This window comes from Penicillium macrosclerotiorum, assembly GCF_028827735.1.
Source record: "Penicillium macrosclerotiorum strain IBT 26536 chromosome Unknown utg000006l_segment0_segment0, whole genome shotgun sequence".
NCBI classification, from domain to species: Eukaryota; Fungi; Ascomycota; class Eurotiomycetes; order Eurotiales; family Aspergillaceae; genus Penicillium; species Penicillium macrosclerotiorum.
This window is the reverse complement of record NW_026643085.1, coordinates 439,677-467,610: the sequence shown is the minus strand read 5'-3', so window position 1 is coordinate 467,610 and position 27,934 is coordinate 439,677. Positions and strand designations below refer to the sequence as shown.

At 48.0% G+C, this 27,934-nt stretch overlaps 8 protein-coding genes across 8 annotated transcripts; 3 read left to right on the top strand and 5 right to left on the bottom strand.

Moving 5' to 3' along the window:
* Window positions 1–100: 100 nt before the first annotated feature.
* N7462_005459 (amine oxidase) lies at window positions 101–2,255 on the bottom strand (the record flags this gene model as incomplete). Its single annotated transcript, XM_057077177.1, has 3 exons — window positions 101–1,651; window positions 1,709–2,140; window positions 2,205–2,255. 3 exons carry the CDS (start codon window positions 2,253–2,255, stop codon window positions 101–103), a joined length of 2,034 nt encoding a protein of 677 aa, XP_056932757.1.
* Window positions 2,256–2,933: 678 nt separating this feature from the next.
* On the bottom strand, window positions 2,934–3,824 carry N7462_005458 (uncharacterized protein; the record flags this gene model as incomplete). The annotated part of the gene is made up of 1 exon (XM_057077176.1): window positions 2,934–3,824. The coding sequence occupies one exon, from the start codon at window positions 3,822–3,824 to the stop codon at window positions 2,934–2,936; it is 891 nt and encodes a 296-aa protein (XP_056932756.1).
* A 1,579-nt stretch (window positions 3,825–5,403) lies between these two features.
* On the top strand, window positions 5,404–6,420 carry N7462_005457 (uncharacterized protein; the record flags this gene model as incomplete). Its single annotated transcript, XM_057077175.1, has 1 exon — window positions 5,404–6,420. The coding sequence occupies one exon, from the start codon at window positions 5,404–5,406 to the stop codon at window positions 6,418–6,420; it is 1,017 nt and encodes a 338-aa protein (XP_056932755.1).
* Window positions 6,421–7,454: 1,034 nt separating this feature from the next.
* N7462_005456 (uncharacterized protein) lies at window positions 7,455–8,006 on the top strand (the record flags this gene model as incomplete). Its single annotated transcript, XM_057077174.1, has 1 exon — window positions 7,455–8,006. The coding sequence occupies one exon, from the start codon at window positions 7,455–7,457 to the stop codon at window positions 8,004–8,006; it is 552 nt and encodes a 183-aa protein (XP_056932754.1).
* A 3,095-nt stretch (window positions 8,007–11,101) lies between these two features.
* Window positions 11,102–12,904, top strand: N7462_005455 (cytochrome P450; the record flags this gene model as incomplete). Its single annotated transcript, XM_057077173.1, has 3 exons — window positions 11,102–11,374; window positions 11,442–11,714; window positions 11,765–12,904. Coding segments are annotated over 3 exons (1,686 nt in total), but the record flags the coding sequence as incomplete, so codon positions are not given.
* Window positions 12,905–13,114: 210 nt separating this feature from the next.
* N7462_005454 (uncharacterized protein) lies at window positions 13,115–14,370 on the bottom strand (the record flags this gene model as incomplete). The annotated part of the gene is made up of 3 exons (XM_057077172.1): window positions 13,115–13,797; window positions 13,851–14,157; window positions 14,272–14,370. The coding sequence occupies 3 exons, from the start codon at window positions 14,368–14,370 to the stop codon at window positions 13,115–13,117; spliced, it is 1,089 nt and encodes a 362-aa protein (XP_056932752.1).
* A 1,382-nt stretch (window positions 14,371–15,752) lies between these two features.
* On the bottom strand, window positions 15,753–17,675 carry N7462_005453 (SDR family oxidoreductase/polysaccharide deacetylase family protein; the record flags this gene model as incomplete). Its single annotated transcript, XM_057077171.1, has 3 exons — window positions 15,753–16,213; window positions 16,278–17,474; window positions 17,588–17,675. The coding sequence occupies 3 exons, from the start codon at window positions 17,673–17,675 to the stop codon at window positions 15,753–15,755; spliced, it is 1,746 nt and encodes a 581-aa protein (XP_056932751.1).
* Window positions 17,676–17,994: 319 nt separating this feature from the next.
* N7462_005452 (putative DNA repair protein (Rad57)) lies at window positions 17,995–19,785 on the bottom strand (the record flags this gene model as incomplete). The annotated part of the gene is made up of 3 exons (XM_057077170.1): window positions 17,995–19,303; window positions 19,374–19,557; window positions 19,605–19,785. 3 exons carry the CDS (start codon window positions 19,783–19,785, stop codon window positions 17,995–17,997), a joined length of 1,674 nt encoding a protein of 557 aa, XP_056932750.1.
* Between the last annotated feature and the right edge of the window lie 8,149 nt (window positions 19,786–27,934).

The window sequence follows — 27,934 nt, the reverse complement described above, 5'->3', positions numbered from 1 at the left end:
CATTGGATCCTCTCGTTTGATTTAATAACTTCCAACTTATGCACTAACTCTATCTTCTAACCTACTTAGTCAAATCTCCCCATCAGCCCTAAATCCCCTTCTACAGCCGCGAGCACACACCCGACTTGGACGGCGACTCCTCCACCAGTACACTCCGGTTTTTCTCCTGCGTCGACACCGCCACGTCTAGACCAGGATTGCCCGTGAAGAAATTGACCGGTTTCAACCCGACCACCATCTTTTCCGACGGCATGACGGGCCAGTCTTCAATGCGCGGGTTATGCGTCGACCCGAACGTATGCCAAACCACGATATCCTCATTGCGTACTGACGACCCCGCCGGGTCCCCCGCACGCTGTGCAATCGCCGACTCGATACCCTCCCCGCCAGCCGACTGCATCGTATGCCGCCCCGCGGCGAACACCTCGTCATCCTGGTACCGCGTGACCCAGACGGCGTGCCCGCCAAATTCGGACCTCCGCGCGTGGTACGACTGCGGGTGCGCCAACAACAGCTGGCTGTAGCACGGGAGCAGCTTGAAACCGACCGGAGTGCCTGTGATCGGGTTGATCTGGTTCTCGTTAATGATCTTGAACGTTCGGTTCGTGGCGACGTCGAGGTCCAGCCCGCCCTCGGCCGACACGATCGAGGCCTTTGTGCTGTACCCCACTCTGATGGGATTGTGGACGGTTGGATCGTCAATTGGCAGTGGGTGGGACTCTTCGATTTGCAGGGAGTTTCGCTGCCCGTCAATAGCGGGGTCGATTCGGAGCGAGAAGAGGTGCTGGTGGTAGGGGGCGAGAACGCCCGGCGCCACGATGGTGCCGTAGCCGACATTATCGGTTGAGTTGATAGGGCAGGTTGATAGGATTCCCGTGGCGCGTACTTCGTAGTGGATGGATGCGTCCTGACTGAAGTGGAAGGCAAAGATGTACTCGTAGTTGCTGACCGTGATAATGGTCTGCAGCACCAGGATCCGCGAGCGCGTCACCACGGCGTTCTGGGTCCGGTGGTTGGTGTGTTTCCATAGGATCCCATCGTCTTGCTCATGGCAGCACACCACGTTCGGGAGCTTCAGGGGCTCGCCTGATGCGGTGTTGTGCCAGCCGTCGAAGTACTTGATCAGCCCGAGACAGTCGCACCCAAGACGCAAATTATTTGCGTTGATACCAGCCCCGTCATTGCCCAAATCAAAGGCCCCTTTGCGAGGATATGGGATCCGTGGATCGCCGTAGGGCACGAACATCTCCGATAGTGACAGACGGTAGAAGAGACTGCGGCCGTCGTACCGGATATCATGAATGGTTAGACCCTCGCGATAGTTAAATCCCACACGCATAGTCCACTTCTCCCAGCTTAGTCGATTTTCATCGACTTTAAAAGATGGCCCTTCGGGCTGCACGACCTGGTAGGGCTTAGTTGTTGTACGTGGCGGCGGTCGCAAATCAGGATGGTATTCACTCCTCTCAGTTGGATGCACCTTGCTGTGATCGTATGGCCGAGCCTCATCACGGGTCCGCTCCGTCTCTGCGGAAGGCAAGTGATAAACATTGATAATCTTCAGCTGCTCGGACACTTCCGCACATAGATCTAGCGGATATGCATAGTAGTTGGCGTCGGGATGATCCAGAAGGCGCATATAAAACCAACACTGAGATGTCGTTGTCAATCACAGTCCAAGAAGCCACATAGGGCGTTCGCGACTAACCATGGTAGTCCTTTCGGACATATCCTTCATCCCATCTGTGGCATATGCCCATGGTTCAATCATAACTGAGGCCCCATCCGGTAATTTCAGCTTCTCGATCTCAGCCTGGACTCTTGGGTCCGCTCTACATGCTTTCTCGGCGGCCTGCATATAAGCAGAATCGATGTAGGGGTGCTTTCCTACAAGATGCTGTTTCTCGATGACAGATTCTGCATCGAGATTCACCAATAACTCAATTAGCTTGCTTGGTCCTGACTTGCCTCGGGCGGTCACTTGAACGCGCGCCGTTCGGGCAGGGCGAGAGGACTGGGTCTGTCCACTGTGCTCTCTATCAAGAAACAAAACCATTTCCCGCTTTGCCGGCTCTTGGAGGGTTATAACTCGAAAATTGAGAAACTCCCCATCGAATGTTGCTCGTGTTATCTGCGCGGCCTTGTTTCACAAGTATCTGGTTAGTGCTTATCGCCAATTCCGTCCGGGCATCATTGCTTCCCACCTTGGTGATTTCTCTCGGGGTGAGGGGATCGAAAGGGTGAAGAGCCGACATTCTGTTGATGGTCTATAGTTTCAATTAAGAAAGCAGATCGAGCAAAGAATCTTTGAAGCTGCAAGAAGTTGACGGTCATCTGTGAATCCTGCAAGCTGGGAGATACCAGTAGGGCGAGAGATGCCGCGCGTCTCTTATACTACACAAGGGGAAGATAAGATAAGCACCATGCGAGAGGTCCTCTGGCCATCTTGAACGGCGCATGAAACATTGGACCAGTTTTTTCTTTAAAAGGATAACACATGCGCTCAGTTGCAGTGTTCCCGAACATCATCCCGGATGGCTGATGCGCGATATTCGCTAAGATATAAGAATAGCCGGGGCCTTGTTGGCGGTTCCGCAACGGTAAAGAATAGCCGGGGATGAACAATCTGGGTTTAGGCGCGAGTAACATGCACTCAAAAGGTTAAGGGCAGACTTGGTTCCCCCGCACTATCCCACGCTATGCTGGCTCAACCTTCTCTTTGCTATGGGTTCTTCGCATCAACAAATCCAAGAATAAATTGGGAAATGTCACATTCGAACTTCATCTTTTATAGATATTCCGACCTTAATACAACCAAGAACTTGCAAGCCCCCAGGAATAAATTCGCTAGTTGGATAAAAGAGTAGGAAAAAAGACAATTTTTTGTACGATGGCATCACACAACTTGTACAATCAATTTCCAAGGAAAGATTCTAGTCATAGAAAACCAAGCACCGCACTTCGATACTCTGGCGTCCAGGGGCATCGGCAGGAGTTTGGGGGTCAAAAAAGGCCGTATGGCAGGCGCCATGGGCGATATTTGTTTGCCCCCCGGTAATAGTACGACTCCGTGAATCGAAGCACTTGATAAACATCACTTCTTCCGGTGTCATGTCTTTGACATAATAGAATTGGTGTTTTCCAGAGGGTGCAACTGCATACGTCTCCCCATTTACCTTATATCCGACCGTCGAGTCTGCCGAATTGGGATCCGGAGCCACCTCTCCAAGCTCTTCTGCATTTTTCGGATAAAGCAGATCAACTTTGACAAAATCCGAAGGTTCCGTGCTGCGCCAGTCCACCACAGCCAGGGGATGATCAGACGCTGGATTCTGAATTGGTCGCCAAACGTTGATGATTTGGTATCGACCTTTCAGCAAGGTTTCAATCTCATCCTCGGGCACATGGCGACGCACTCTTACTTCTGCGGCACCAGGTGTCTGGTCCACATGAACGAGTTGGACAGGGCTGCGTGCGGATCCCTTTACTCTTCTCCGGATGGTATGGTCGAAGACGACAACTTTCTTGACGCCGAGCAATTTTTTCCGAAGAAGCGCCTCGATTTCGGCATAATATTCAGATTTTACTTTCTCATCATTGGTGAATTCTTTTTCATTCGAAGGCTCTTTATAGATGGCGAAGCCAGCGTTGTCGACTGTGAACTCAGATTCATTGCCCCGAATATTCTCGACTGGGCGCTCGACGCCCAGAAGTTTGTATGAATACCCAGGCCCATCAACTTTGCCCCAGGGCTTCTTGAAGGGCTCAATTGCATTGGCATCATAAGACTCTGGATTGATGTAATTGAAAGTAGCAGTTGTCATTTTGCTGACGGAGGGACGTTGGCTTTGCAGAAAGAGTATGAGGTCTTCACCAAGGAAAAAAAAGGAAATATTGTAACGCAAACGGTGCTCAGTTATGACAGCTTTTTATCTGCAAATTTCTGGTTTCTGTCAAGAAATATATGTCCTTCACGCTGGGGTCGGTGACCGGCTTTTGGGTGGCGTGTACGTACTGTAGCTTTGCCGAGACGGGGTTTGAAAATAGTTACCTTTATGGTGATGAATAAAGTTTGCTCGGCAATTCCGTCATACATTACTAATGTGCGGACACTTCTTTCATGTAATTCATCCGATTCTGTGATGTGCACAGTTTGTCAGTCACTGCTTATAAGTCATTCAGAGAGACAATTGAGTCAAGCTGGTGGTCAGCTAATTGTGCTGCAACGCCACACGCAACCAAACTTCCACCCCATGACTGTAATCAGCCCAGTACTTAAAGTCATGTAGAGTACTGGTCATGCTTGACTGCTTCGATTTCAAATCCAATGTCAAGTTTTAGCGGTGCTTTGATCTTGTATTTTGAAATGGCATCATAAAATATTGAGCTTTGACCTGCCTCTACTAACCCTGTACGATGATCACTATGCTCAGTATTGAACCTTATGTGGAATTTGCCCTCATCCCGGCATTGGATCATTCGTTTCTACCTCCTCCAAAAATTCGATCTTGCATTTTTGGTCTTTGTTCCCGGCTTGTCTTGATGAGTGTTTTAGATTCTTGGTTGTATAGAGCTAAGTTCCTACCAGATGATTTCTAAGATATAAATAATGAAAAAAATTTGAAAAATGCATGGCAAGGTGGTTTAAAGCCGCCAGAGATATAATTGACTGGTGGAGTCTCAGAAAATTAACCTAGTCCCAATGTGATTCAGTTTTCTGCGGGAGTTCTCCTGCAACTAGAAAGCCCATCATTGCCTGATATTCCTGTTACGGCTGGTAAGAATCATACCGAAATAGTCCACCTTGGGCCGAGCACGATCGGGGAGCTTATATCCAATTTTTTTACAGATGGATTATACGTATGGCAAAAACTTAAACTCATTCAGTGACTGGTTTACTTGACCATTTTTAGTTTGATATTTTATGAGTACCCGCTAGAAAAATTGCACCCTTCCCTGCTTACTCTAACAGCCGGCGTTCTCAATCTCCATTTCGTCAGGGATCTCAAACGTGGCATCCTTTTCAACAAGCCTCAAGATAAAGAACGTCCCATTTACGTCAGTGGTATTTACCCCTCAAGATCAAATCTGGGGGTGGAGCCGACGGTGGAGTGCGGAGATAATATAGGTGGAGCCGACACAAATGCGCCGACTTCAACAATTCGATCCATCCAAATGACCCAGTGTTTTTGAGCTGCCTAAGATTTTGTTTACGTAAACTGGAGGTATTATTTAAATAACTGGTTAACATACTAGTGACATTATTCGAAAACCGTGTGGCCCTCACTCGGGAAATGATAAAATATAAAGTGTAGGCAGTTCCCCCATAATACATCTACTAATCAGCAGCTTCTTGATACGCTATTTCCATTGTTTGGAATGCATTGTACTGATCTATACATTATGCTGCGATTATCACTGGGTATTGCAGTAGCAATCCTCACTATGGGAGGAGCATCTCGAGGAATACCTGCTGCCGCAATGGCTGGCCGGAGTGCATCGAACGCAAACGGCGGCTGCTCTCGAGAGTTCCTGACGAATATTGTCTCCCAGGTTATAGACTCAATGGTAGCACATGACCCTTATCGTCTACCATTGGCAGAGATTTATTATGCTACCGAAAATTCGCACCCTGCAGCACTCGGTATGATGACTTCTTGGCGCACCATCATCGAAGCGGGCCCGCCCAGCCTTCTAGCAATTGATACTACGCAGAGCACCGCGTACTTTGCTCTAGATGTTAGCGAAGGGAACCAGGCTAGGGAAACAGTTCTTCGCGGACGAGTGAAGGTGGTTAAGAAGCATATCACAGAACTGGAGCTATTTATCAATCGCAATCGTGGCGACCACGGCTTCTCTTTCTCAGCTGCAGAACTTCCGGCGAACTACAAGGTATTAATGTCACCACCGGCTAATCGAACAAATCCTAGCCGAGAAACGTTATTGGCCTTGAGCGAGGCCCTTTTCGCTACTTCTAGTAACTTCTCGGTCACGGTTGGTGACGATTGCCAGTTTACTGAATTGGGCTGGAAGGTTGTCGATACTGGAGTATACGGGAACGCTTCGAGTGATCCACTTGGCTGCACCTGGCCTGACTCACATCCTACCGACGCAAACGCACGAGTGGGCCTCGTTATCGATGAGGAGTTAGGCTTCGTTGTAACTAGCGGCATGATTGCTGGTAAAGTCTATCCTTACCAGAACATCTCTGCCTTTATCCCCGATACCATGACTTCAGCGCAGGAAGCGCAGGAAGTATGGATCGAGGAGATGAAATCTAAGGGTACTCTTTCGATGCTATCACCTACAGAGGCTACCGGCGACACTCTTGAGGTGCTTCAATACTATAATGGTGAGCTGCAAGCTATGCAGATCAATGTCTACCTGAGCGGCCCGAATATGACATCGCCTTGGCTGTAGGGAAAGAAAGACGAAAGACTTAAACCATACCGACATACTTGCTTTCATTAAACAATGCATACGGGGAAGTAGGCTTAGCTGTGTCTAAGCCATTCTACAGCTCGCATATTATGCCTCTATAGTAATGTGCACTTCCATCTTGACATGAGCATCATTTATATGTCTCCTCAAAACATACTTGTATCTCTTTGAAACTTGCATGTTTTCCATTCAAGGCTTCCTCGTGACTTTTCAAGGGTAGAAAGATGAAGGGAAGAGGCGAGGGGAGCTGGACTTGGAAACTGGATCATATTGAACTCAAAATGTAGGCGAGATTTTTCAAGTACAGATATTCAACTCTTTTGCAGTATTGCTTGTGGACTCTGGGATAGTTCTTGATACGATATTAATATATAATATCAAGAAGCGAAAGCAATCTGCAATCCAATCTCTGATTCTTTTTAGATCCTTTCGGACATAACTCCAAAGCTTCCAAAACCATACTCAAAACTGTGAATTCTTCAGCCTCGGTTCTTAGATCGATATATAGGAAGAGCTTACCTGACCACTATATAATGCTATAGTCGTTATTCTAAGATAGTATTGATTGATATTACGTAGGCGTACTTACATTGCTTCAACCCTAGCCTTTCTTCAAGAATTAGAAGGGAATAGATATTCTTCCTTGTATAGATAGATCAATTCTGATTTAGTGTCTCTTCAGGAGATATTTGTCGCCTATTGGCGCGTGACGGTCTAATAGTAGCTCAATTTTCACCGTCTATTTTCCAGGTTGCTGTCTTGGTCCCACCGGTTTCAATTTTGCAGCATCCAATTGAAGCAGCGCAGGCTCCTGTACCTGCCTCTGGCGCCTCACCCAGCGGCTTGTGGACATAATCAGAAGCATATGTCATAGTTAACCCGATCCCCTCTCCTCCCTTGCCCAAATGAAATTCGCGATCAGGGAGTACTGAGCCTGAAATCTTCTGCTGCTCAGGACGCTTCTGACGCTTCTCTCCTTCCAATTGTGGCCTTTGGGAGAGCTCGTGACCCCAATGCATAGCCCCGAGCATTACTGGGATACCGAACATTTCTTTCTTGGGGACTTTGAGCTCTCAATGGATACCAATAGCCCTGGTTTTCAGGATGAAATTTTCAGTAATGCGATTCCACCATGGGAATATTGCTCACCAGAACGACTTCATGGAAAGAAGCCACGTACTGCTTGCGATATGTGGAGCTACATGATACTTTTTACTCGACTCTGGTGCGGAATTGCCCCTTTCACTCCCTATCTAGAGGGCGGGGTTATGACGGGTATCACTATCTATCTAGGCCGCCTACCCTATAGTTGGAAGAGTGATTATTGCTGGCCTAAGACACGCTGTGATAAATGGTACAGTGATGCAGACAAACCTATGCAAGAAAACGATTTTGTACCCGCGCCCGCCTCCATTATGAAACAGGCCTGTCCGAGCAATGACCCCGTAATGGCAGATGAGGCGGCGGTCAATACGGCCAAGGTATTCATCTACGAATCCGAGAAACGCCCGTCCGCAAACGATCTTCTATGGGACCCCAGACTTCACCATATTCCTAAAAAATAGGGATAATATTGATTTCGGCGCATATTAGAGAATATCAGGGTGCCCATATTAGAGTTGAAACCATGATCTAGAAGTCAGATACATTAGCCTTCTGGTGGACCCCCTAGTCTCGAAATCTCGGAAAATATCGTCCGTTGTCGGGCAGGAAAATTAGGGGATCCAGATCCACTAAACGAACGGAATCTTCTATGTAATATTCATCTGAGACCCGTGTGATCGTCGCGATTGGCTTTACAATTACTTGTATTGTCTCAATTGCAGATCGGGATCCACATCAACAATTATGTACGAGGCAAGTAGACTATCGAGTGTATATGTCAAGCCGACATAAACAGAGTTTCATCTTACATATACTATACCCGTTTAGGTAGGGATTTCCCAGCGCTAAGGCCCACTGTTGCCTGACAAGTGGATACGATTCTCGCTAAAACGATAATATTACATACTATGAAATAAAGAGTTCCACTACGAAATTTCAAACTTCTTATCCCTTCCTCCTTTTATCTACTATAACCTCCTATTAATCTAGTATAATTACTTTCTTAAAAATATAAATAACGTAATTCACTAGTGAGTGGAACACACTAATGGGTGGAACACCCCATCCAAAACGCGCTTCCTACGCGTCACCTACTATCTTCCACCACACACCATGCCACCAAAACGCTCTATAAAATGTTCAAAATCGCCAGATAGGGAAGGTAGGATCTTATTAGCAGTTGCTGCTATTCAGAAGGATTCAACCCTATCTATTCGCAAAGCAGCAGCTATTTATAATGTGCCTACCACTACACTATACTATCGGATCAAAGGAATGCCAAATCGCGAGGATACACGATCACCACGTCTTAAATTGACACAAGAAGAAGAGGATTCGCTTTGCTAGTGGATAATATCGCTTGATACGCGTAGTGCTTCCCCTAGGCCTTCGCATATTAAAGATATAGCAAATCTTCTACTAGCAGCGCGTAGTGATATCTTCCCTCCTCTCCTACCTCCTAATATAGGAGTTAACTAGGTAACACGCTATATTAAACGTCGACTAGAGCTTTGCATACGATTCTCTAGACGCTACGACTATTGACGTGCATAAAATGAAGACCCTTCTAGCCTACGCGCGTGGTTTAGGCTAGTAGAGCGTACGATTAATGAACGGGATCCTTCCTAACGATATCTATAACTTTGATAAAACAGGCTTTGCAATAGGCTTGATATCTACTACTAGAATCGTTACACGGAAGGATCTATACGGTCGGAAGCCTCTACCATAACCTGGAAATCGGGAGTAGGTAACAGCAATTGAATCAATATCGGCAACCGGCTACTCGCTTCCGCTGTGTATAGTATTCAAAGGGAAGGTTTATATTGCTAGCTGGTTTGATAACCTACCGAAAGACTAGCGAATCGAAGTATCACTGAACGGTTGGACTACCGATGATATAGGCCTACGCTGGCTAGAAAAGCTCTTTATTCCAGCAACTACTAGTCGTACGCAAGGCAAATATCGCTTGTTAATATTAGACGGTCATAGAAGCTATCTAACACCACAATTCGACTAACTCTGCTAGCAAAATAACGTTATACCACTCTGTATACCGCCGCATTCGTCACATCTTCTACAGCCGCTAGTTATAGGATGTTTTGCTATCCTAAAGCGCTTATACGGTCGCTTAATCGAGGCCTAAGCTCGCCTAGGATATAACCATATCGACAAGCTCGACTTCCTAGAAACCTATACACTAGCACGCCAGGAAGCCTTCCTACCTAGCACTATACAATCAAGCTTCGCTAGCGCTGGCCTAGTTCCGCTAGATGCCGACCGAGTCCTATCGAAGCTTAATATATCGCTTCGAACACCTACACCTACTACTACTACTACTACTACTACTAGTAGTAGTAGGCCTAGCAGTAGGAGTAGCGCTTTCGTGCCTACTACGCCATATACGATTAAGCAGCTTAGCAAGCAAGCTTCATCTATCAAAGCTCTACTAGGCAAGCGCTCGTAGTCGCCAGGAAGCCCTACAGAGAGAGCGCTAGATCAATTGATAAAAGGGTGCCAATTAGCGATGCATAGCGGAGCGCTTCTAGCACAGGAAAAGATTTACGCTAATTCAACGAGAAGAAGAGTCAAAAGCGCACACGGTCTAATTACCAGATATCTAGGCAACAAGATCCTACGGTCGGCGAATCTATATCTCTAGTTCCAACGTTGCCAGCAAGCGTTGAAGCTATTCGAAACGATGATACAGAGCTTGCTCAGCAGCCTACCGAGGGCGCTGAGCCTACTACTAGGCGCGTGTTTCGGTGTTCCGGATGTAATATAGTAGGGCATAAGATTACTCAGTGCCCTAGCAAATAGTTAAATCAAATATCTAATGTTTTGGTAGAAAAATAGTGTTTTCAAAAAGTAGTAGGTGGTAGGGTGTTCCACCCATTAGTGTGTTCCACTCACTAGTGAATTACGTTAGGGAATATCCTATTATTAAAGATACTAAGCTTCTTATCTAGTAACTATCTACTATAGAAAGTAGAGCTTTATTATAGACGATAGAGAAAGAAAATAGAAAGAAAGTAGGGGTGTGGGTATTAAGTATTTAGTGGATACCGCTAAACCGGATTAGAAGAGATTAATCCAATCATAGGCTATCTCCTATCCCTAGAATTAGCTTATTAAGCTATTTCTAAATTCCCTATTTTCAGATTGATCAAACTAAAATAAATCGAGTAAAGGCCGTATTTAATAGTGGGGATAGGTATAGGAAAACAGGGCATAAGTTACACGCGCTAAACGAAGTCTGGCAAAAAGTGGGCTTTTTGCCCCACGTGTAAACTGAGAATTTCTTAGGTGTCGTGATGAGCTGCGTCCTCTAGACTATTGAACCTTGTATCCAGAATCGCCAACAAACATTCCTATGGGTCGTCTAAATCGTGGTGAGTGTGGTAGGAGGGAAGGGAGCCGAATAACCCAACTTGTGTCCTGCGTGGACTCTCGCCCTTTATCCCTCGCTTTTTTCCCTCTTTTTTTCAGGGGAAAAGGTGGGAAATGCGACGAGTTACTTCCTTAATTAGATCCTTCGCTAATCACTATCAACAGATGTATTGCCACTATAGTGCCACCCTCAAATCAGACAAGAACGCTCATACCCCCGCAACATTTTGCATTCATCAAATCACAAATTATGGCAGCCTTAGTGTGTTTCTTTCTAGGGCTGACCACCGTCTATTTCAGCCCAGAATATTTTATCTGGGAATCAAAAATCTGGAGTGGCGTTGCATTTTGCGGGGTTTCGGCCTTGTGCACGACGATTTATCGGCTGTTCTTGTATCCTGAATTTTTCTCGCCCCTGAAACACATACAGACACCGTCCGTAAGTGATTTTGACCTATGTGGAATATACATAAAGTATAGCCTGTATATAGTCTGACAGTTCCTAGTCACGAAATTGGCTTACTGGGAACTCGAATTCGTTCCTGATAGAGACACCTTATGCGTTAATCAAGACCTGGCTCAAAGAACTGCCAAATGAAGGTCTTCTACGCTACTATATTGTCGGAAATCTTGAATGGGTTATGCCCATAAGTTCTGAAGCTTTGAAAGAGATACTTGTCACGAAGACTTACGAGTTTGAAAAGCCGGAGATCTTGAAATATGGCCTACGGAAGACCCTTGGCCGGGGTATACTTCTTGCCGAAGGCAACGAGCACAGGGTACGTAGCTCCGGCGAGTGTTTCTGTTCGTCCTAACACGAATTCTTCAGATGCAACGTAAAAACCTGTTGCCTGCTTTTTCTTATCGTCACGTCAAGAACCTTTACCCTTTATTTTGGACTAAAAGTGTCGAAATGGTTAGACTCATTGATAAGGAATTGGTTTCAGGAAGCGTTGAAAACAACACCGTTCAGATTGGGGATTGGGCCAAACGCGCAACTCTCGACATCATTGGCCTAGCAGGTATGGGCTGCGACTTTGAGGCTCTGAAAAAACCAGACAACGTTCTACACCAGTCTTATAAGACATTAATCTCGCAACCCCTTAGCGAGAAGCTTCTGTTTCTGATGGGAGTTCTAACCCATCCAAGTTACACGATGAATTTTCCGACAGCACGGAATAGAGAAATAGGAGAATGTAACGCGCATATTCGTGAAGCTGCACGCGCGGTAATCCGCTCGCGAATAGGCAGAAAGCAAGATACCGGCAGAGATATTGACATAATATCAGTCGCTCTAGAAAGCGGCATGTTTGACGAAGAGAATCTGATCGACCAAGCAATGACATTCCTGGGAGCTGGTCACGATACAACAGCGGCTTCATTTCAATGGGCAATCTACGCTTTATGTCAGTATCCAGGTGTCCAAAAGAGGCTGCGTGAAGAAATACGCACACATCTCCCGAGTATCTCATTTACAGAGCCGAATAAAATCAGCGCCTCCACATTCGAAAATACCCACTATTTGAGCGCTTTCTGCAACGAGGTTCTTCGTTTCTACCCCGCCATTCCCAAAACTGTTCGCAAGGCTGTGGTGGATACTACTATAGTCGGTAAATTCATCCCAAAAGGTACGCTGATTGTCCTGTCGCCGGAGATCACCAACCATATGACCGACCTGTGGGGCCCTGATGCGGATATATTCGATCCAGAACGCTTCCTCAAGTCTGGAAAGGCTCATGCCGGAGGTGCGGCCAACAATTTTGCCAATCTATCTTTCCTACATGGCCCCCGTAGCTGCATTGCTCAAGGCTTTGCTAAAGCAGAGCTGGCCTGCTTGGTAGCTGCCATGGTCGCACGCTTCCAAATGGTACTAAGGTACCCAGATGCTGAATTACAGACTCGTGAGAATATAACCATTGTGCCGGCTGACGGAATCTTGGCTGTTCTGACTCCATTGGATGGATGGTGAAGATCTAGAGATTGCTCGCATAAATCATCCTTTGAAGTCCATTTCAAGCATCACCAGGGAAAATGAATTGAATCAACAAGCCTCTTATACCGAGGCGCTTTGTGTATATTGCAAATATTTGATAAAATGTTTCAGGATCGCCCAGAGACTTGCTGCGGAGAAAGGTTCAACTCAAAATACAGTCATACCAGTTACATATGTTTCGAAGTCTCAGGATGTATGCATTTCAAGCTCTGCGTTGTGCCATTCCATCTCCAAAACTCTTTCAATGGCTGCGCTGCGTGGGATAAATTGCGCGAAGAAAGGCTTTGGAACGGTGATCGAGCCAGGCTCATACGCATCATCTGACAAGTCCACCTTCTCAGGTGCCATCACCTGAAATGCCCATAATATCTTGGCAATCGTGATGAAAAGACTATTTTCAGCAAGATACATACCGGGACAAATACGCCGGCCGGCCCCAAAGTTCCAGTGGTCACGCTCACGTGGATTTGCCGAGGCTGCATAAAAACCAGATCTGTAAGGATGGCCAAGGTATCGTTCCGGCATGAATTTTTCTGGCTCCGGAAACATGGATGGATCTTGATGGATAGCATATTGCTGTATAGCGATAACGCTACCCTTGGGAATCGTAAATCCCTTATAAGTGACATCAGCCGTCGCATAATGCGGTATACCCATGCTGGCGAGAGGGCGGATACGGAGAATCTCCTTGACGATAGCTCGTACGTAGGGGAGCTGTTCCATGTCACTGAACCTGGGAGAGCGAGAACTGCCCACCACTGAATCAAGTTCCTCGTGCGCACGTTGCTGAACCTCAGGATATCCTGAGAGATAAAGAATGCAACTATTCATTGCTGCCGAAGTGGATTCCGCGCCGGCTTCTATTAGCGCTAAGTGCCGAGTTAGCTCTTTGTATCATTGAATGTACAACTCGTAAACTTACACCCTGCCAAAAATGCCGCTTGGACATCTGTAAATCCTAGATTATGATATTCTGACTGGATGAATTGCTTGACAAAACACTGGGGCGCATCCCCCGTTTCTAGCTGTTTTTGTAAGCGAGACCAGAAACTCATCCAAATGGTCTTTTGCCGAGCTAGCATCGGCTGGAGAGATCGACGCCACCATTTCAGTTGGTCGGGAATAAGCTTTGCAAGGCCTGGTGCGCCGTCGGCAATATAACGTCCTGGGGTAGAAACGTAGGAGAAGTCCTTGAGAATCTGATATATTCTCCGTACGTCATCGCAATCCTATCGATATTACTTAGCCCTATTTCATGATAAAGGAGAGTTTCAACATACCCATTGCGGTATTCTTTTTCCATAGGTCGACGTCATAAGCACAGAAACTGTATATCGACGTACATGCATATAGAATTCACTCATGTTGGCATTATCTGTCAGTAAATCATGCAATAATTGCTTCGCTTCAAGTTCCTGTGATGGCTGAAACCTCTCCGCCATTCTTGGCGTCAACAATTTGTGGCTGATCGTCCTTGAACGTCGCCATTCGATGCCATATGGCATAAAAAGAAACCTCATTCCCCCCGATAAGGCATCGGATACAACAGGCATTGGGGGTCGCGACGAAGTCACGGCGGATTGCTTGTCAAGAATCTCCTTTACTGCTTCTGGGGAGTTGAGCATGAACCAGTTCATCAGCCCCAGGCGGACGCGATATACCTCCCCATATTGCTGGGCCCACTTCAGGAATTGGCGGTGCGGTTGAGAGGAGAGTTGTAGAGTGTTTCCGATCAGAGGCAACCCCGGAGGGGATGGTATTCTGGTTGCTATGTCTGCAGCCCGTTTTTGGTCGTAGATGTAGCAGATGAGTAGAAAAATGATCATGAATAGGGGTAATAGCATGGTGAGAGAGATGCATGGATCATTCGTAACAGATAAGAACACGGAAGGCTGTTAATATTGATTAGGCCCGGGTCACGGAAAAGAGATGTGCCATTTCCAGCAACAGCTTTGCAAAACCAACGCCACTAGCGTGAAAGATATCTTTATTTTTTTTATCTATTTTGATTTATTTTCACTTCAGAAATATCGCTAAAATAATGCAGATAATTTTGCAAGTAGAGCATTCAATCCCATCCACCTGGTGGGTCACAAATAAGGTTTATTGGGCTATAGCGCGAAAGTTCAGCTTACCAAATGCCCCATCCAATTTGCCAGAAGACGATCGATGGACAGGATCTACAAACTCTTCTTACAGTATTATTTCAGCTCTCGTGCATAATTCGTACTCACGTGTAGTGGGATCGGAGGTCCGAGATCTGTTCTTACCTGATAGGACAAAATAGATACCAAAAGGTTCTTCTCCGTAAATATAGAGCCCTCAGTTCAAGAGCAACCCGTTGGTAGCTCATTGGCAACTAAGCTCGAGAAGCTGGTACGTGAACAGGGAATAGTAACCTCGGGCCTGATGTTTTGAGCAGAAAACAGAAGTGCTGTTCGGGAATCTGAATGATGGGAATATCGGATTTTACATGGGTATGATTTGAAAATCATTTCAGACCCTCAGAGATTTTATCACTCTTGAGAGCTCGTTCCAGATGGTCTTGGAAGCATAAAAGAAACTATCACAGCACTTTGGTAGCGATATACTCGTATTATCAACATAAATCTCCGAGTAGCACGCCTGACCTATTTCTAATTTTTTGAATGACTGTCATCAGCGAAATACCATTGAATCCTTCGGAGAAGTGGTAATTATTTATTGGTTAATATGTAGAGGACCAAGCCAGTCGCTTAATACCTCGCCTTTTTCTGGAATATTCAGCTTCTCATTATTTGAAGGATCGAGAGATAGCCAAATTCCTCAGATGTGCTCATCTCATTTAAATCGGACCTTGGCTCTTTTTCCACTCCGTGGCACATTTCTCATAGGTAATGAACTCTACTTCGGTACCTCTCTGCTTCAACCAGGTGATGGTTCGATCAATCATGCCAATAACGTGGGCCATTCCGCTGGTATCTGGATGCAAGACCAATGGAAATACGAAATCATCGGCCTCGTTGTAAAGAAACTCGAAACGAGATTTCCAATTCTGTTCCACGGATGTAGGGCTGACAAACCCATGTGAATTGGTTGCCGACGGTATAAACTGCATTGGAGTCATGTCCTCCATGTACCAGTTACAAGGTACTTCCACAAGGGTTTCATTTGTCCTGGGTGCCGGGGCGGGAAGCGGCTTCATCCATGAGGCAGCTTCTTGAGACGGTGAGAAGTCAATTGGCTTGATTGGTGGGAGTTTGGGCAAGAAGTATATTTCCGAGTCACGGTGGGTGAGTGAAGAATCTGTTGAAGTTAGCTTTTATGGAAAAGTAATTGCTAGTAAAGTCGAGATAGTCCAGGTGAATACCGTATAAGAAACCATGCTCCTCCAGCACCTTCACTGTATGCTCCCTAAGCAAATACAAGGGAGCTCTCCATCCGCGAGGTTTTTTTCCAGTCAGTTCGGTTGCAAGTTTCACACACTTAGAGATGACATCTCTCTCTTGAACTTCGGTCATTTGAGCGGCACCCTCGTGTGCATACCCGTGACATGCTATCTCAGCCCCCGAGTCCACAATGGCCTTGGTCTGGACTGGGAATGATTCCATTGAATGTCCAGGAATAAACCAGGTCACTAAAGAAGAAATCCCGTGCTTCTTGAATAGCCGAAGCAAACGTGGTACTCCAACCTGTGCAGCAAAGTATCCACTGCTGTAATCAGCAAGGCAGTTGGTAGGAGAGGCCCCAGTTCCCAGGAATCCTGATACAGCATCGAAATCAACTGAAAGCAACACTTGAACACGTCGCCTTCTGGTTTCAATGACAGGAGCAATACTCAATGTCGAGAGTTTCTCCGTTGGGGCAGGATGACTTCCTTCAAGAACCTCATCTGCCCTCCACACAACGCGTCCCTCCATTCCCCCGTCAACAGAAAGGCATTGTCCAGTGATGTGACCAGCAGCTCGGTGACTTGCGAGGAACGCCATAGTACGGGCAACATCCTGAGGCTGTGCTATTTTGCGCAATGGCACTGTGGCCTGTGCCTCCGCCCACATTTCTCGAGGGTCATCCAGTCGGCCCGCGATCAGAGCAGTATCAACCCATCCGGGGGCCACTGCGTTGATACGCGCCTTTGAGTTAAGCTTGACGATCTCGTTCTTCACTCCGCGCACAAGACCATATTGGAGACCCGCCTTGCCTGATGCATATTCTGTATGCCCGGCCTGTCCAAACTTGCCAGTCTCAGAGCCAGTCACCACAATCGCAAGGTTATCCATCTCCGCTTTGGTCGCAGTCTGTATATCTGCTGCGCTGCGCAGGAAATGCTTGATGGTCAGAAAGGTACCGCGGATGTTCGTGTTGTACGTTTTTTCCCAGATCTCAAGTGGAATTTCCCAGATGTTGTATTCAGAGGATTCATCTGTGATTCCGGCATTGGCAACCAGGATATTGATGGGCCCAAAATGCGCCACTGCAGCTTGGATGCATGATGCAACTGATGTCTCAGACGAAATGTCACCAGTCACACTGTGGAAGTTCGGGTTTGCGGGTGACGGGCCGGGGACTAGACGGACATCATGCCCGGTAACCTTACACCCCTGTCCTAAGAAGAAGGAGTCTTGTTGGTTTCTTCTTCGATTCGTCCACAGAGAGTGGGTGCTGGGATAGCTCTCGTACCTAGAAATTCTTTGACTGCTTCTTGTCCAATTCCGCCCGCCGCCCCAGTGATAAACACATGGTACCCTTCCAGACCGAGAAATGCCATAGCCGGCTTGATCCTGTCGTTCCTATCAGAGGCAAGTTCGGGGTTTCTGGCGAGGGGGATGATGCATTGAAGATGGTGCGGGGCATGTAGCTAGCTCTTATAGCTTCCGTGCCAGCGGGGTTGGATAGACACGGTGGGGCGTCGTTCCCAGATAAGAAGGCGGACGGAGAGCCAGGTCTTCGGGGCCCATATCCTCCTTTTCCTTTTGTTTCTTCGATCTCCTTGATCTACAATGGACTGGAGTTTCTACTTCTATCATTCAGATTACATATATATGCCGGTTTCTTCGCATGTCACTTTGATAGATTGAATAAAAGATTTATTTCGAAGACAACTCGTCACGATCTATACTTCGGAGCCCTCCTGTCCAGATCTCAAATTCCACTTCGTTCCCCTTCCGACCTGAACCTCCTTGTCCAACTTGGCTCATTCCGTCTTCAGGTTCTGGCAAGCCTGCCGTCCAAGGTGCAAAGACGAGCTTCATAATTCGCCGCGTAGCATGCTCAAGTGTTTTAGGCGTGGGAGGCGGTTGAAAGATAGAGTTCGTTCCCGAGACGTCTGTGGTTGATTCATTCCTTTTTTCTCCATCGCTGCCATTGAGTATGATTGAGCCAGGCTCCCCTTTGGCGTGGGCCTCTCGAGCAGAGGAAATCGTTGCTGTGTGCTGCGACAGTTGATTTTTTCCGCCCACATCCTGAGAGTCTGGTTGCCTGCTCGGTGTGGAAGTCGGATAGGATCCAGCATCCCATAGAGGTAAACTAGAACGTTGTTCTTCTTTTTTCAGCGCGATGCGGCACGCAATTTGTGTCGACCAGAAGAATCCCAGGGCTGGGGTCTTCAGCGAAGTCTCAAGTGGCGAGCCATCTCCCCAGCCGGTGAAGAATCGTTCCTGGTGGAGCAAACTCAGAATACTATTCCGAGCCGGGTTTTCAATGATATAGGATCCGTCGAATTTCTCATCGTCCGGCGCAGGGTGAGGAGATGACGAGATCCCCTGGGATGAGGAGAGCATAGGGCTATATTGAGACAGTGGCTCTGCCAGTCCGGCGTTATCCAATCTGCATCTTGGCAGTGGCGACGCAGCACCAACTTCACGAGCCACAGCACCCTGGCTTAACACGGACGGGAAGCCTGGGCGTAGGGCTGGGTCGCCGAACCCCTCCACGGGCTCGAAGCGATCTGAGACCTGGTTCGCTAGTACAATCGCAATGTCCTCTTTTGCGGCAAGGTTGCGCAGCATCTGACCCAGCTTTGCAAGCTCCGTGGATCGTGCGGAGAGCGCAAGCATGTTATTTGAGGAATGTTCCGCGCGATAGTTAGACGTGATGGAGTCAATCACCACCAAGCCAATATTGTGCCGTGTGATAGCGACCGGTAACTGGTAGTTGAGAATGTGGTCCTGGGTCTCTAAATCCATGGCGTTGATGGACAGGATGTTTTTTAGGGACGGCACTTGATCTGGGGGGAGTGAAGAGAGGCGCGGGTGGGATTCTAAAAGCTGTGATACGCGATTTGTCGACAGTGGATGTTCGGTCGAGATATAGATGGCGTTTTTCCCGAGGCCATCAGGACTAGCCAGCTGAGCAGATAGGAGCAGGCTGAAGAGGAATTGTGTCTTGCCGCTGCCACTACAACGGCAAAGCAGCGATGGTCAGAGCGAGCCTATCAATCCCAATCCGATTAATCCTTGACACTTACCTCTCCCCAGTCACCTCCGTCACGTATCCTATCGGAATCCCACCTCCCAGGAGTGAATCCAGTGCGGGGTCCAAAGTACTGATCGAGCTCCATCGCGACGGCTGGAGCTTTGTGGCGGGGCCAAGGTGAAGGTTCGTTGCATCCGGATGAAAACTTGAGCTCAATTCATCTCCAACTGACGTTTCTGCAGAGATCACTAGATCTCTCTCGAATCCAAGATCGGCGTGCAACGCGTCAACGACTTGGCTGCGAGCCGCCGGACATCGGCGGGGGGAACATGGGCGCGTTTCGCGATTTCGAGCGTGTCGAGGGTGACCAGGTCGACGGTAGTGATTTTACTTCGCTCGAGTGGAGGCAGTATATGGGTATATGATTTGGTTGAGAAGTCAGGAAGTACAGATAGAAGATCCATAAGAATGAGAGGCAGCGGCAAGGTTGCGAGCTGCTGGCGTCGCGATTATTCACGGTTCACGTGGCGGGGCCAATCATAGGGTTCCGTCACCACAACTTCATAGATCGCATTCTCAACATTTAAAAAAATTTAACGCCCGTTTTCATAGCATAAAAATGATTCGTGCTGAATGACTGAGAAATTAACGGATTTCTAGACTTTGAGGAATCGGAGATGGCCATGTATAACACTGAACAATGCAGTGGTAGTGTATGTGTTCATTATATATTTACAGAGTCTTATGCTCTTTTCAGGGCTTCATCACAGATAATCACAAAACGGCTCACGCCTAGGTTAATATCAACAATTTACTTTCGTCAGTGTAGGAGAAAATGAGAGATTGAGACTGAGGTTGAATTTGAATTTGAATTTGGGACAAGAGCCACCCTTCTGGGCGGTGCAGGTTGGGTCTCATTCCTTTTAGAGAAGAAGGGCGACAAGAAGCCCAAGAATACCAGGGAGATCCGGTAATCAATTCAAAGACCTTGATCCCCGTAGAAACCCTTTTGGAAGGTATTATGTGCATAGACTGACCCCTCGTGGTATAGTGCCGATGAGTTGACTGTAGCCGCCACGAACCCCCAAACAGCCCTCACTACTGAGTGTGGCGGGAGATATGGGCAGGTAAATAATGGCTCAAGAGCCTCATCATTGCCTGTATACTCTAGTATTTAGCGATACAAACTGTGGATTATAATGAGACTACAGATATAATTAGCACAACTTCCGACCCTTTCATATAGCCAATGGGAAACCCCGTTCAAGCCTGAGTGGGTTGACTGGAAGACGTGTTCCTAGATAGATGATTGATATAGATCGTGTGTGGACTTCGTGTATTATTCGGACAGATGGTGTGTGTGCTCTTGCTTGGTGAATACTGTATCGACGAGATTCAGACTTCTGATGGGCCACGCGATGATGTTTGTTTGATATTGTTTGATATCGGCGTATATAACAGCTCTACACCAAGCCCAGCTTAGATATGTTAAACTTTAAGGAATAGACAACGCAACGAAGCCTGTTTTGCGAAGGAAAAATTCAGCAATACAGCGCAGAGATAATGCAATTATCATATGGAATGAAAGGAACATTGAGACAACCAACTGAGAGTACGTGATGATGAGACCAAGTTACTATATAGAGAGTTCCATCTCAGCCCTCGCTCATAGGAACGCCAGAAGTAGGCAGCAAGAAGTACGATTATTATTGGAGAAACTTGAGTATTGGAGAGGTGAAGTGAGATCAAATGGACTGATAAGCCTAAGCATTAGGGTGAACGATCAGGTTGCTTGGGGAGCAGCTCATTCGCCCCGTGAGTAGCTCAGGACGGCCGGGTGACTAACTCATGTCTGGCCCGGTTGCCTAACAGCATTACCTGGCCAACTCTCATTCATGACTGCTTGAGTATTCCTCCGATAGATACGCGGGCCTCATAGAAATTGACAGGTAGATTGGCCCCCTTGTGCGTTGTCTATATTTTTGTGTTTGGGGGCCGTCGCATTCACATCGCCATTTGCCTCGCTTTACAGGAGAAATGGACATGCCAGATTGGCGATTCAGCGGTGTACATTTGGGTAGAGAGCGAATGACTGAAAATTTATCATTTTTGAAACAGATCTAAGGGTTGTGAAATGCAGAATATGTAAGTACATCCCTAGATGCCCACTCAAACACATTGCGTTTCAAATGCAAGCCCGAAAGATTCGGCCGGGGTCCCTCACATTCCAGAATCTCAAGGCGCGAGTTGATAGGCCGCAAGAGACGCATGACCACAAGGATAAGGTAGGATCAGAGGAACCTCCACTCATATTTACCTCCAACTATCTCCACCATCTTTCGTGGTTCGCTGTCGAGGAGGGATCGGTGGTCCAAATACGGGCCGAACCAGGCGCAATATTACTATTATTTATTATTCATGCATCAGCCAACCAAGAAGTAGGCCTCATACACGATCCCTTCATAAAACTTCCCATGCCCAAATGTCATGATCTGTGGAGCCATACGGCCATGACTGTGGACAGATCTCCCGTCGACTTTGGTCCTGAATTGTGGATCCAGCCTGGCCAGGTTGCCGACGCGGCCCTCCAAGGTACTCTGTAGGCAGGGCAACGAGGCCGGCCCCAACGCCCCGAGGGTAAGACCGGCTAGGGAAGGCTACTGCCTGGTCTGTTTCTCGACAATACTCGTGGTCGGTGCCTTGCCCCTTTCGTCTGTGCCTCGGTGACAGCGGAGGGAAGCCGATCGCCGCAGACTGGGTGCGGACTAGTCGATCATGATTGCGTACACAAGGCTTGTGTGTACAGTATACTGTAGCCGTACTAAGTACGGTACAGAATTATTGTGTTATGCCGATGTAAAGGACAGCGATCGACAGGCAACCTCCGTCCACTCTGAGTTCTGGGTCGAGGTGGAGAGAGCGTGGCTTCGATCTGAACAATTGGACCCAAGAGGATCCACAGTGAAGGGGAGAGGGCCCGGAGCTGGCACCGGGGAACTCGGGATCCTTCATCATTGCGGCTCGTAGGTCTCGGGGGATCAGAGGAGAGTGGAAGGAGGCGCGCTAGACACGTATCCTGCTGCAAGTTTTTTTTTTTTGTGCATCCCTGTCGCACAACAATCAACCCAGTGGGTGGACCCAGTCTCTCAACTGATGTCACCGTTGCTCCTATTAGGTGCAGCAAATGACAATCGAGTGAAATTCACCTCATAGGTCTGCTTTCCACGTGGCGGGACCCATTTTTCATCGCGAGGCGTCGATATTGCACTACAGAACACCTAGTATAGACTAAAGAATATAGTATTCCGGACTCGCAGGTAGAGGCAAACGGTCGAACGGAAGAAAAGTCAAGGGATCATTTACGGAGTAACAGAGACTTAAAAGTAGAGGTTGCCATAAAAAGCCTCCTTTCCGTCAAGACGCGGACTGAATCTCATCATTTGAGGCCTTGCAGGGGCCTAGTTCCTTCGGCATGGAAAACATTGCGCACATCCCTGTTCGAAGCGACTAGGGAAGGTGTTTACCTGGCACTTCCTATTCTATACATATCTCCGACAGAAGTGCCAGTCTTTGCTTACTACTGAGCTACTCCATTCTTCGTACATGCAGTCTGTCTAGTTACTTCGTATGGGGTGATTTCTGAGTATTACTAGGTGAGTATGTGCTTGGCATTCATGTCATAAAGAGTAGTAAGCTAGCATTGACAGGGTTGATGATATGTATGCATACGGAGTCGATTATAGAGATATGTAGTGACAGGACAACGATTGGAGCGGTTGCAGCTACCACTGCGTGGCCGGTGGGCCAACAGAATATCCTCCGAAGAATATTTAGCTACGGGGTACCTCCTGTCTCTTATCCCCCTCAATCATTATGAGTTCTATGTCTTCCCCCAACTTCCAATTACTCCTCCGACCGCCTAACGATCCCGACTATCCCCATTTGGAAAAAAGTGCGAAGTGGTTCTCACATGATCGACTAGTGCTGCCGCGCAAGAACAACAGGCTCTGAGCGAGAGATGACACGGGCACAGAGGAGACTAGTAATGGTTCCGACAGGGGTGTCTCGGAGCCGACACGGATTATCTTAGTGTAATCTATTGCGAGATGTAGTTGGATATGGGCTATAGTATGATATTGCGAAGAACACATGGAAAATCGAGTGAAACCGGGCTGATTTTGTCATAGGATCGGAAAGAAAAGTATTCAGGGTAGATGAAAAGAAAGAGATTAGCACGAGACATATTGGAGAGATTCATAATCAGCAAATATGTGCTCCAGACGTGAGACCAATGCGAGCTGAAGAAATCCGAGGCTTCGACCTGCCAAGAGCTACGTTGCCCCTGATCACTCAACGAATTCTTCTGGAATGGCGATCTACTGTAGTGAGAATTGGAGTTTCTTCTAGTAATACAGCCACAGCAGCAGTCAGTTAGGTCGATTCCTTGACCCGCACGAAGTACTAATTTGTTTGTATACACAGGAGGCAATCGTACATCGGCCCAGGCAATCAACGGTCGGCATTTCGCTGTAGACGATATGTAGTTTCGAGATTCGCTTATGGTTGGCCTCAATCTATTGCAACTCAAGATTTAAGGAGTTGGATGGCGATGGAAGAGAGTGGTAGTAGGGCATTGCCCTTTGAAAAGATTCCGATTGGATACGTCCTCCGCGGCTGATGTTGTGCGAATGGGCGAGTGTTTGTCGGAGTCTCTGTAAGTCCCCGAATCTCATCAGCCAGGTCTTGAAGGTTTCTCGAGTTTATTCTACGGCACGGGGAGAAAGCATGGGAGATTGATTGATTGACTTCCATGAGAACATGGCAGTGCCGGCCGAAAAGGGCCGCTGGGCCTTCCCTCCACCGGTCTGCAGCGCAGAGGATCACTTAACGTCGCCAGCTGATTTCCCACGGGAGAGGTTTAGCAAAGACAGCCGGCTCGCTTATCGAGTCATGTCCCTCAGGCCTAGGTCTGTGTGCTTGAATCGATAGGGGGAAAGATACACTAGATGAATGTACTCCATACTATATTCCCAAAACACAATCTTACCAGAAGCGATGACCCTCCAGAGGATGGGCTCCCCCATGATTCAAGATCAACTAGGGGCCCCAAATCGATGCAGTTCTATCTCTATTATCTCTCCTGCAGACCTCACCGGCGCTCTTTTGCAGTTTACAGGACTCGATACTCCGTAAAATCACGGAGTACATTAATCGACCATCCCAGATCGTCATGACTATCTGCCCGTAATAAAGTAAAAATGTCGGATAATGAAATTCCGGAGGTATTTAATCTACATATGACATCTGAATCATGAAGCCTACGGTCTGCACCGTGCTGTTATGCCATTGCGGCATCGTCAGACCATTGAGGTTTTCCAGGATTCGGAAGATCAAGGCTCTGCGCAGTGCGAATCACCACCACGCCACATAAAGACTAGCTTTGCAGAACGCAGCCAACAGATCCTTTTGTCTAATACTGGTTTTTCTGATTTGTACAATTCTGATTTTTTTTGTGTTGTTTTCTGTACGCCAGAAATGATGTATCAACTCTGCAGATGTACTGGGTACGAAGCGGGAAACATGAACGGTATTACCAAATACATGGCTTCATTGGGCCGTGCTCCAGTTCGGTGCGGACCGTCCTCGAAGTGGGGGATTTCAGATCCCGATACCTTCCCCAGCCCCCTCTTCTTCCATCATTAATTCTTCTATTCACTATTTACTCCGTATAGTCTCTCTTGGGCAGTTCAGGGAACTTGGTGGCCCCGCCTAACTAGGAGGCTGTTGATCATTGTGCTCTCGACTACACAACAGCATTCCTGGGCGCCCTAACAGTCGATAGTTGTGTCGACAGCTCATAATTTTTTGTTTTCCCTCACAAGCTGCGGGATCTTCAAGCATCTTTTCACCAGCAAGTCGCGGCTGCGAGTCATGCGGAGTTATGTAGAGTGTACTAGTGATGACCAGCTGCCAATCGAGGAACGGGCCCAGCGATGAAAAGGGTTGAAAGAGGATGTGCAGATCCGAATTTACCGCAGGCAGGCCCGCCCCCGATGGGCTTGGATTAGATGGACAACTGGCAACTGGGGCCAGCTCCTACCAGAAACCGTCTAGCCGGTCCAGTCCTCCCATTGTGGCGTTGCTACCAGTGGTGTCATTGGTGGTGCCGGGCTGTGGCCAAGACGTGCCGTGCACAGCGATCGGTGGTTCGATAAAAGAGGGTCCTTGGGTGGATGCTCTCCCCCCCCCTCCCCCTCTTTTTTAGACCTGCCAGGGGAGACAAGAGGAAAAGAAACGGAAAATGGATCAGAGGAGATGGTGGGGGAAAGACGTTTACTGTTGGGCTATTGTACAGATACTTCGTACTGTGAAACTTGTAACCACGATAACTAGACGTGTACAGTAGTCCGTACGCAATGCGGCCTATCCCAAGCGACAGAGGTAAAGTTTAGATACTCTTCGCTCCTCACCGAATGCCTACCAACGTATTCAAATAAAAAACTTTCGACATGGATTATTTGCAGCCGGCGTACAACGGCTAGAGCCGTTCCCATGGCTATGGAACGAAGCTTCTCTGGACCGCGCCGCCCTCCTGCTATTCTTTTAGAAATATGTCCGTCTGCCTTTCTATTTGCGATCCTTTGTCTGGCAGGAGAGCGATGTCATTCTGAAAGCTATGTTTCCTCCGGAGAGGGGGGGGGGGCTAGACCTGGGCGACCCACGGATCGGAATTTGAGCGTCTTGGTTGCTGGAGAGAGAAGCAGGGATACCAAGCAGAGGCCCAATTGGGGTCGATTGTACTGGAAAATACCGGAAATCGGGCCAACCGTACGAAGTCATGTCTGCACCACGTCAGCAGGTAAAAAGGCAGAGACGATATTGCCCTCGGCCCCCTCGTCTCTTGAAGAATGACGGCATAGGTGCTCCGGATCCAAGTTCTGGAATCCTGGCAGAGACGATCCTGATATCGACCTGAGATCTCGAATTCCCCAGGAAGAGTTGACGTTGGAAACAAGAATAGGGGGAGATCTCTCCGGTCCGCTGGACTGGGATTTGGGGCAGCCACCCAGCAGCGGCGACGGGTAACGTGGAGTCGGCAGCCGGTCCCATGGCTGCGATCGCGAAGAGGAATGCTCGGGTCGCACGGCGGAGTGATACGCACGGGCTGTGATCGCCGGCTGCAGAGGCCGGGCACGCCCAGCCAAACAAGCAAAGTCGAGCAATTTCACGAAAAAGCCCACCGCAATTCCGCAATCCCTGGGCTACGACAATGTTGGGAGTAGAAGAGAAACTGATCTGGCCGTATCGTGTCCCTCTCCCTTTCCTCTCTCTCTCTCTCTCTCTCTCTCTCAAGACCTCCAGGGCATTGGGCACCGGGAGAATCAACCGGACCATCGAGGGAATCTACGGGTCCAATGTCCCAAAGACCACCCGATGGGAACCGATCACGATTCTTTTTGGCGATGATGGATCGGGAGCGGGATTGTTTGATGCAACCATCCCATATCGTTAGAATACTGACTTATGACCTAGTGGTCAAGCCAAAAAATACACGACTTTTTTTTCCCCTTCCGTTATTTGGGCGGCAAGACGCGAAGGAGCCCTAAACTTGCCCGACTAGCACGGAACTGGTCAAGGTCGAGGAAGCTTGCCTGAGACCGCAGATCACGCCCAGTCGATAGCCCCGAAATTTGTCTTAAGACAGACAGTCGGAGCGAAGGAGAGTCTCGTCCTCGACGTCGTACTTCCGTCCTGTCTTTTTACAGACCAGCGCCTCCGTCCGCCTTCGCGGTCCTGCGTATAGTTCATGGTCTTCAAACCCGGTTTTTCGCCGTATAACACATTCCTGATCTCCAGCCCTTTGCGAGCCAGATTCATCATCATCGGTGAGGAGTATGCATTGTTGCATGATCATAGTCACCGGGATCGGCCATGAATTTGAGCTTGGCCTGGAGTAGTATAGCCAGTCATATTCATAACTATATTCATCATTAGTAGTCGTCTACTGTCTCCCCGTATTGAGCCTTTCCTAATTTCTTAATCCAAGTCCAAACCGAGAGATACAAGCCAACCGAGTCAAGCATCGTTACGGGGTAGGTACGGTGGGGGCCCTTTGGACAAAGTTGGACGGAAAATCATGAACATCATCGGTGTGATTCCCCGACGAGACTCGGCGCATGGGAGGTATCGTCATCTGCTGTAATGTCCTGTAATCGTCACTCCCTTCTTCACTTGCTGGTGAGGACGGCCTCTAGTTGATCGCCCACTGGAGGGCGTGTCAGGGTGTGTCAGGGCGTGTCATCGAGCGTTACGGGCGATACAGAGAATACGGAGTCTGGGCATACCGTATCTTACCACAGCGTACGGGAAGTACCCAGTACTTGGCCCATGCCGCCGCGGGCCATAACGAACGCCCGTACCAAGCGAGTCACGGCTGAGGCTAGTGTCACCGGTTCCCCCTCTCTTCCCTTTTCACCTCTCCTTCCCAACCACTTGTTTCCTGGGGATCTTTCGCTTTGCAGTCCACGTTGGGGCTCCCATGATTCCGTCGTGAATCGGTTTCCTGTACGTACTGAGGATATCTCGAGTCCACGTCCTCCCAGCTTTCGTGCC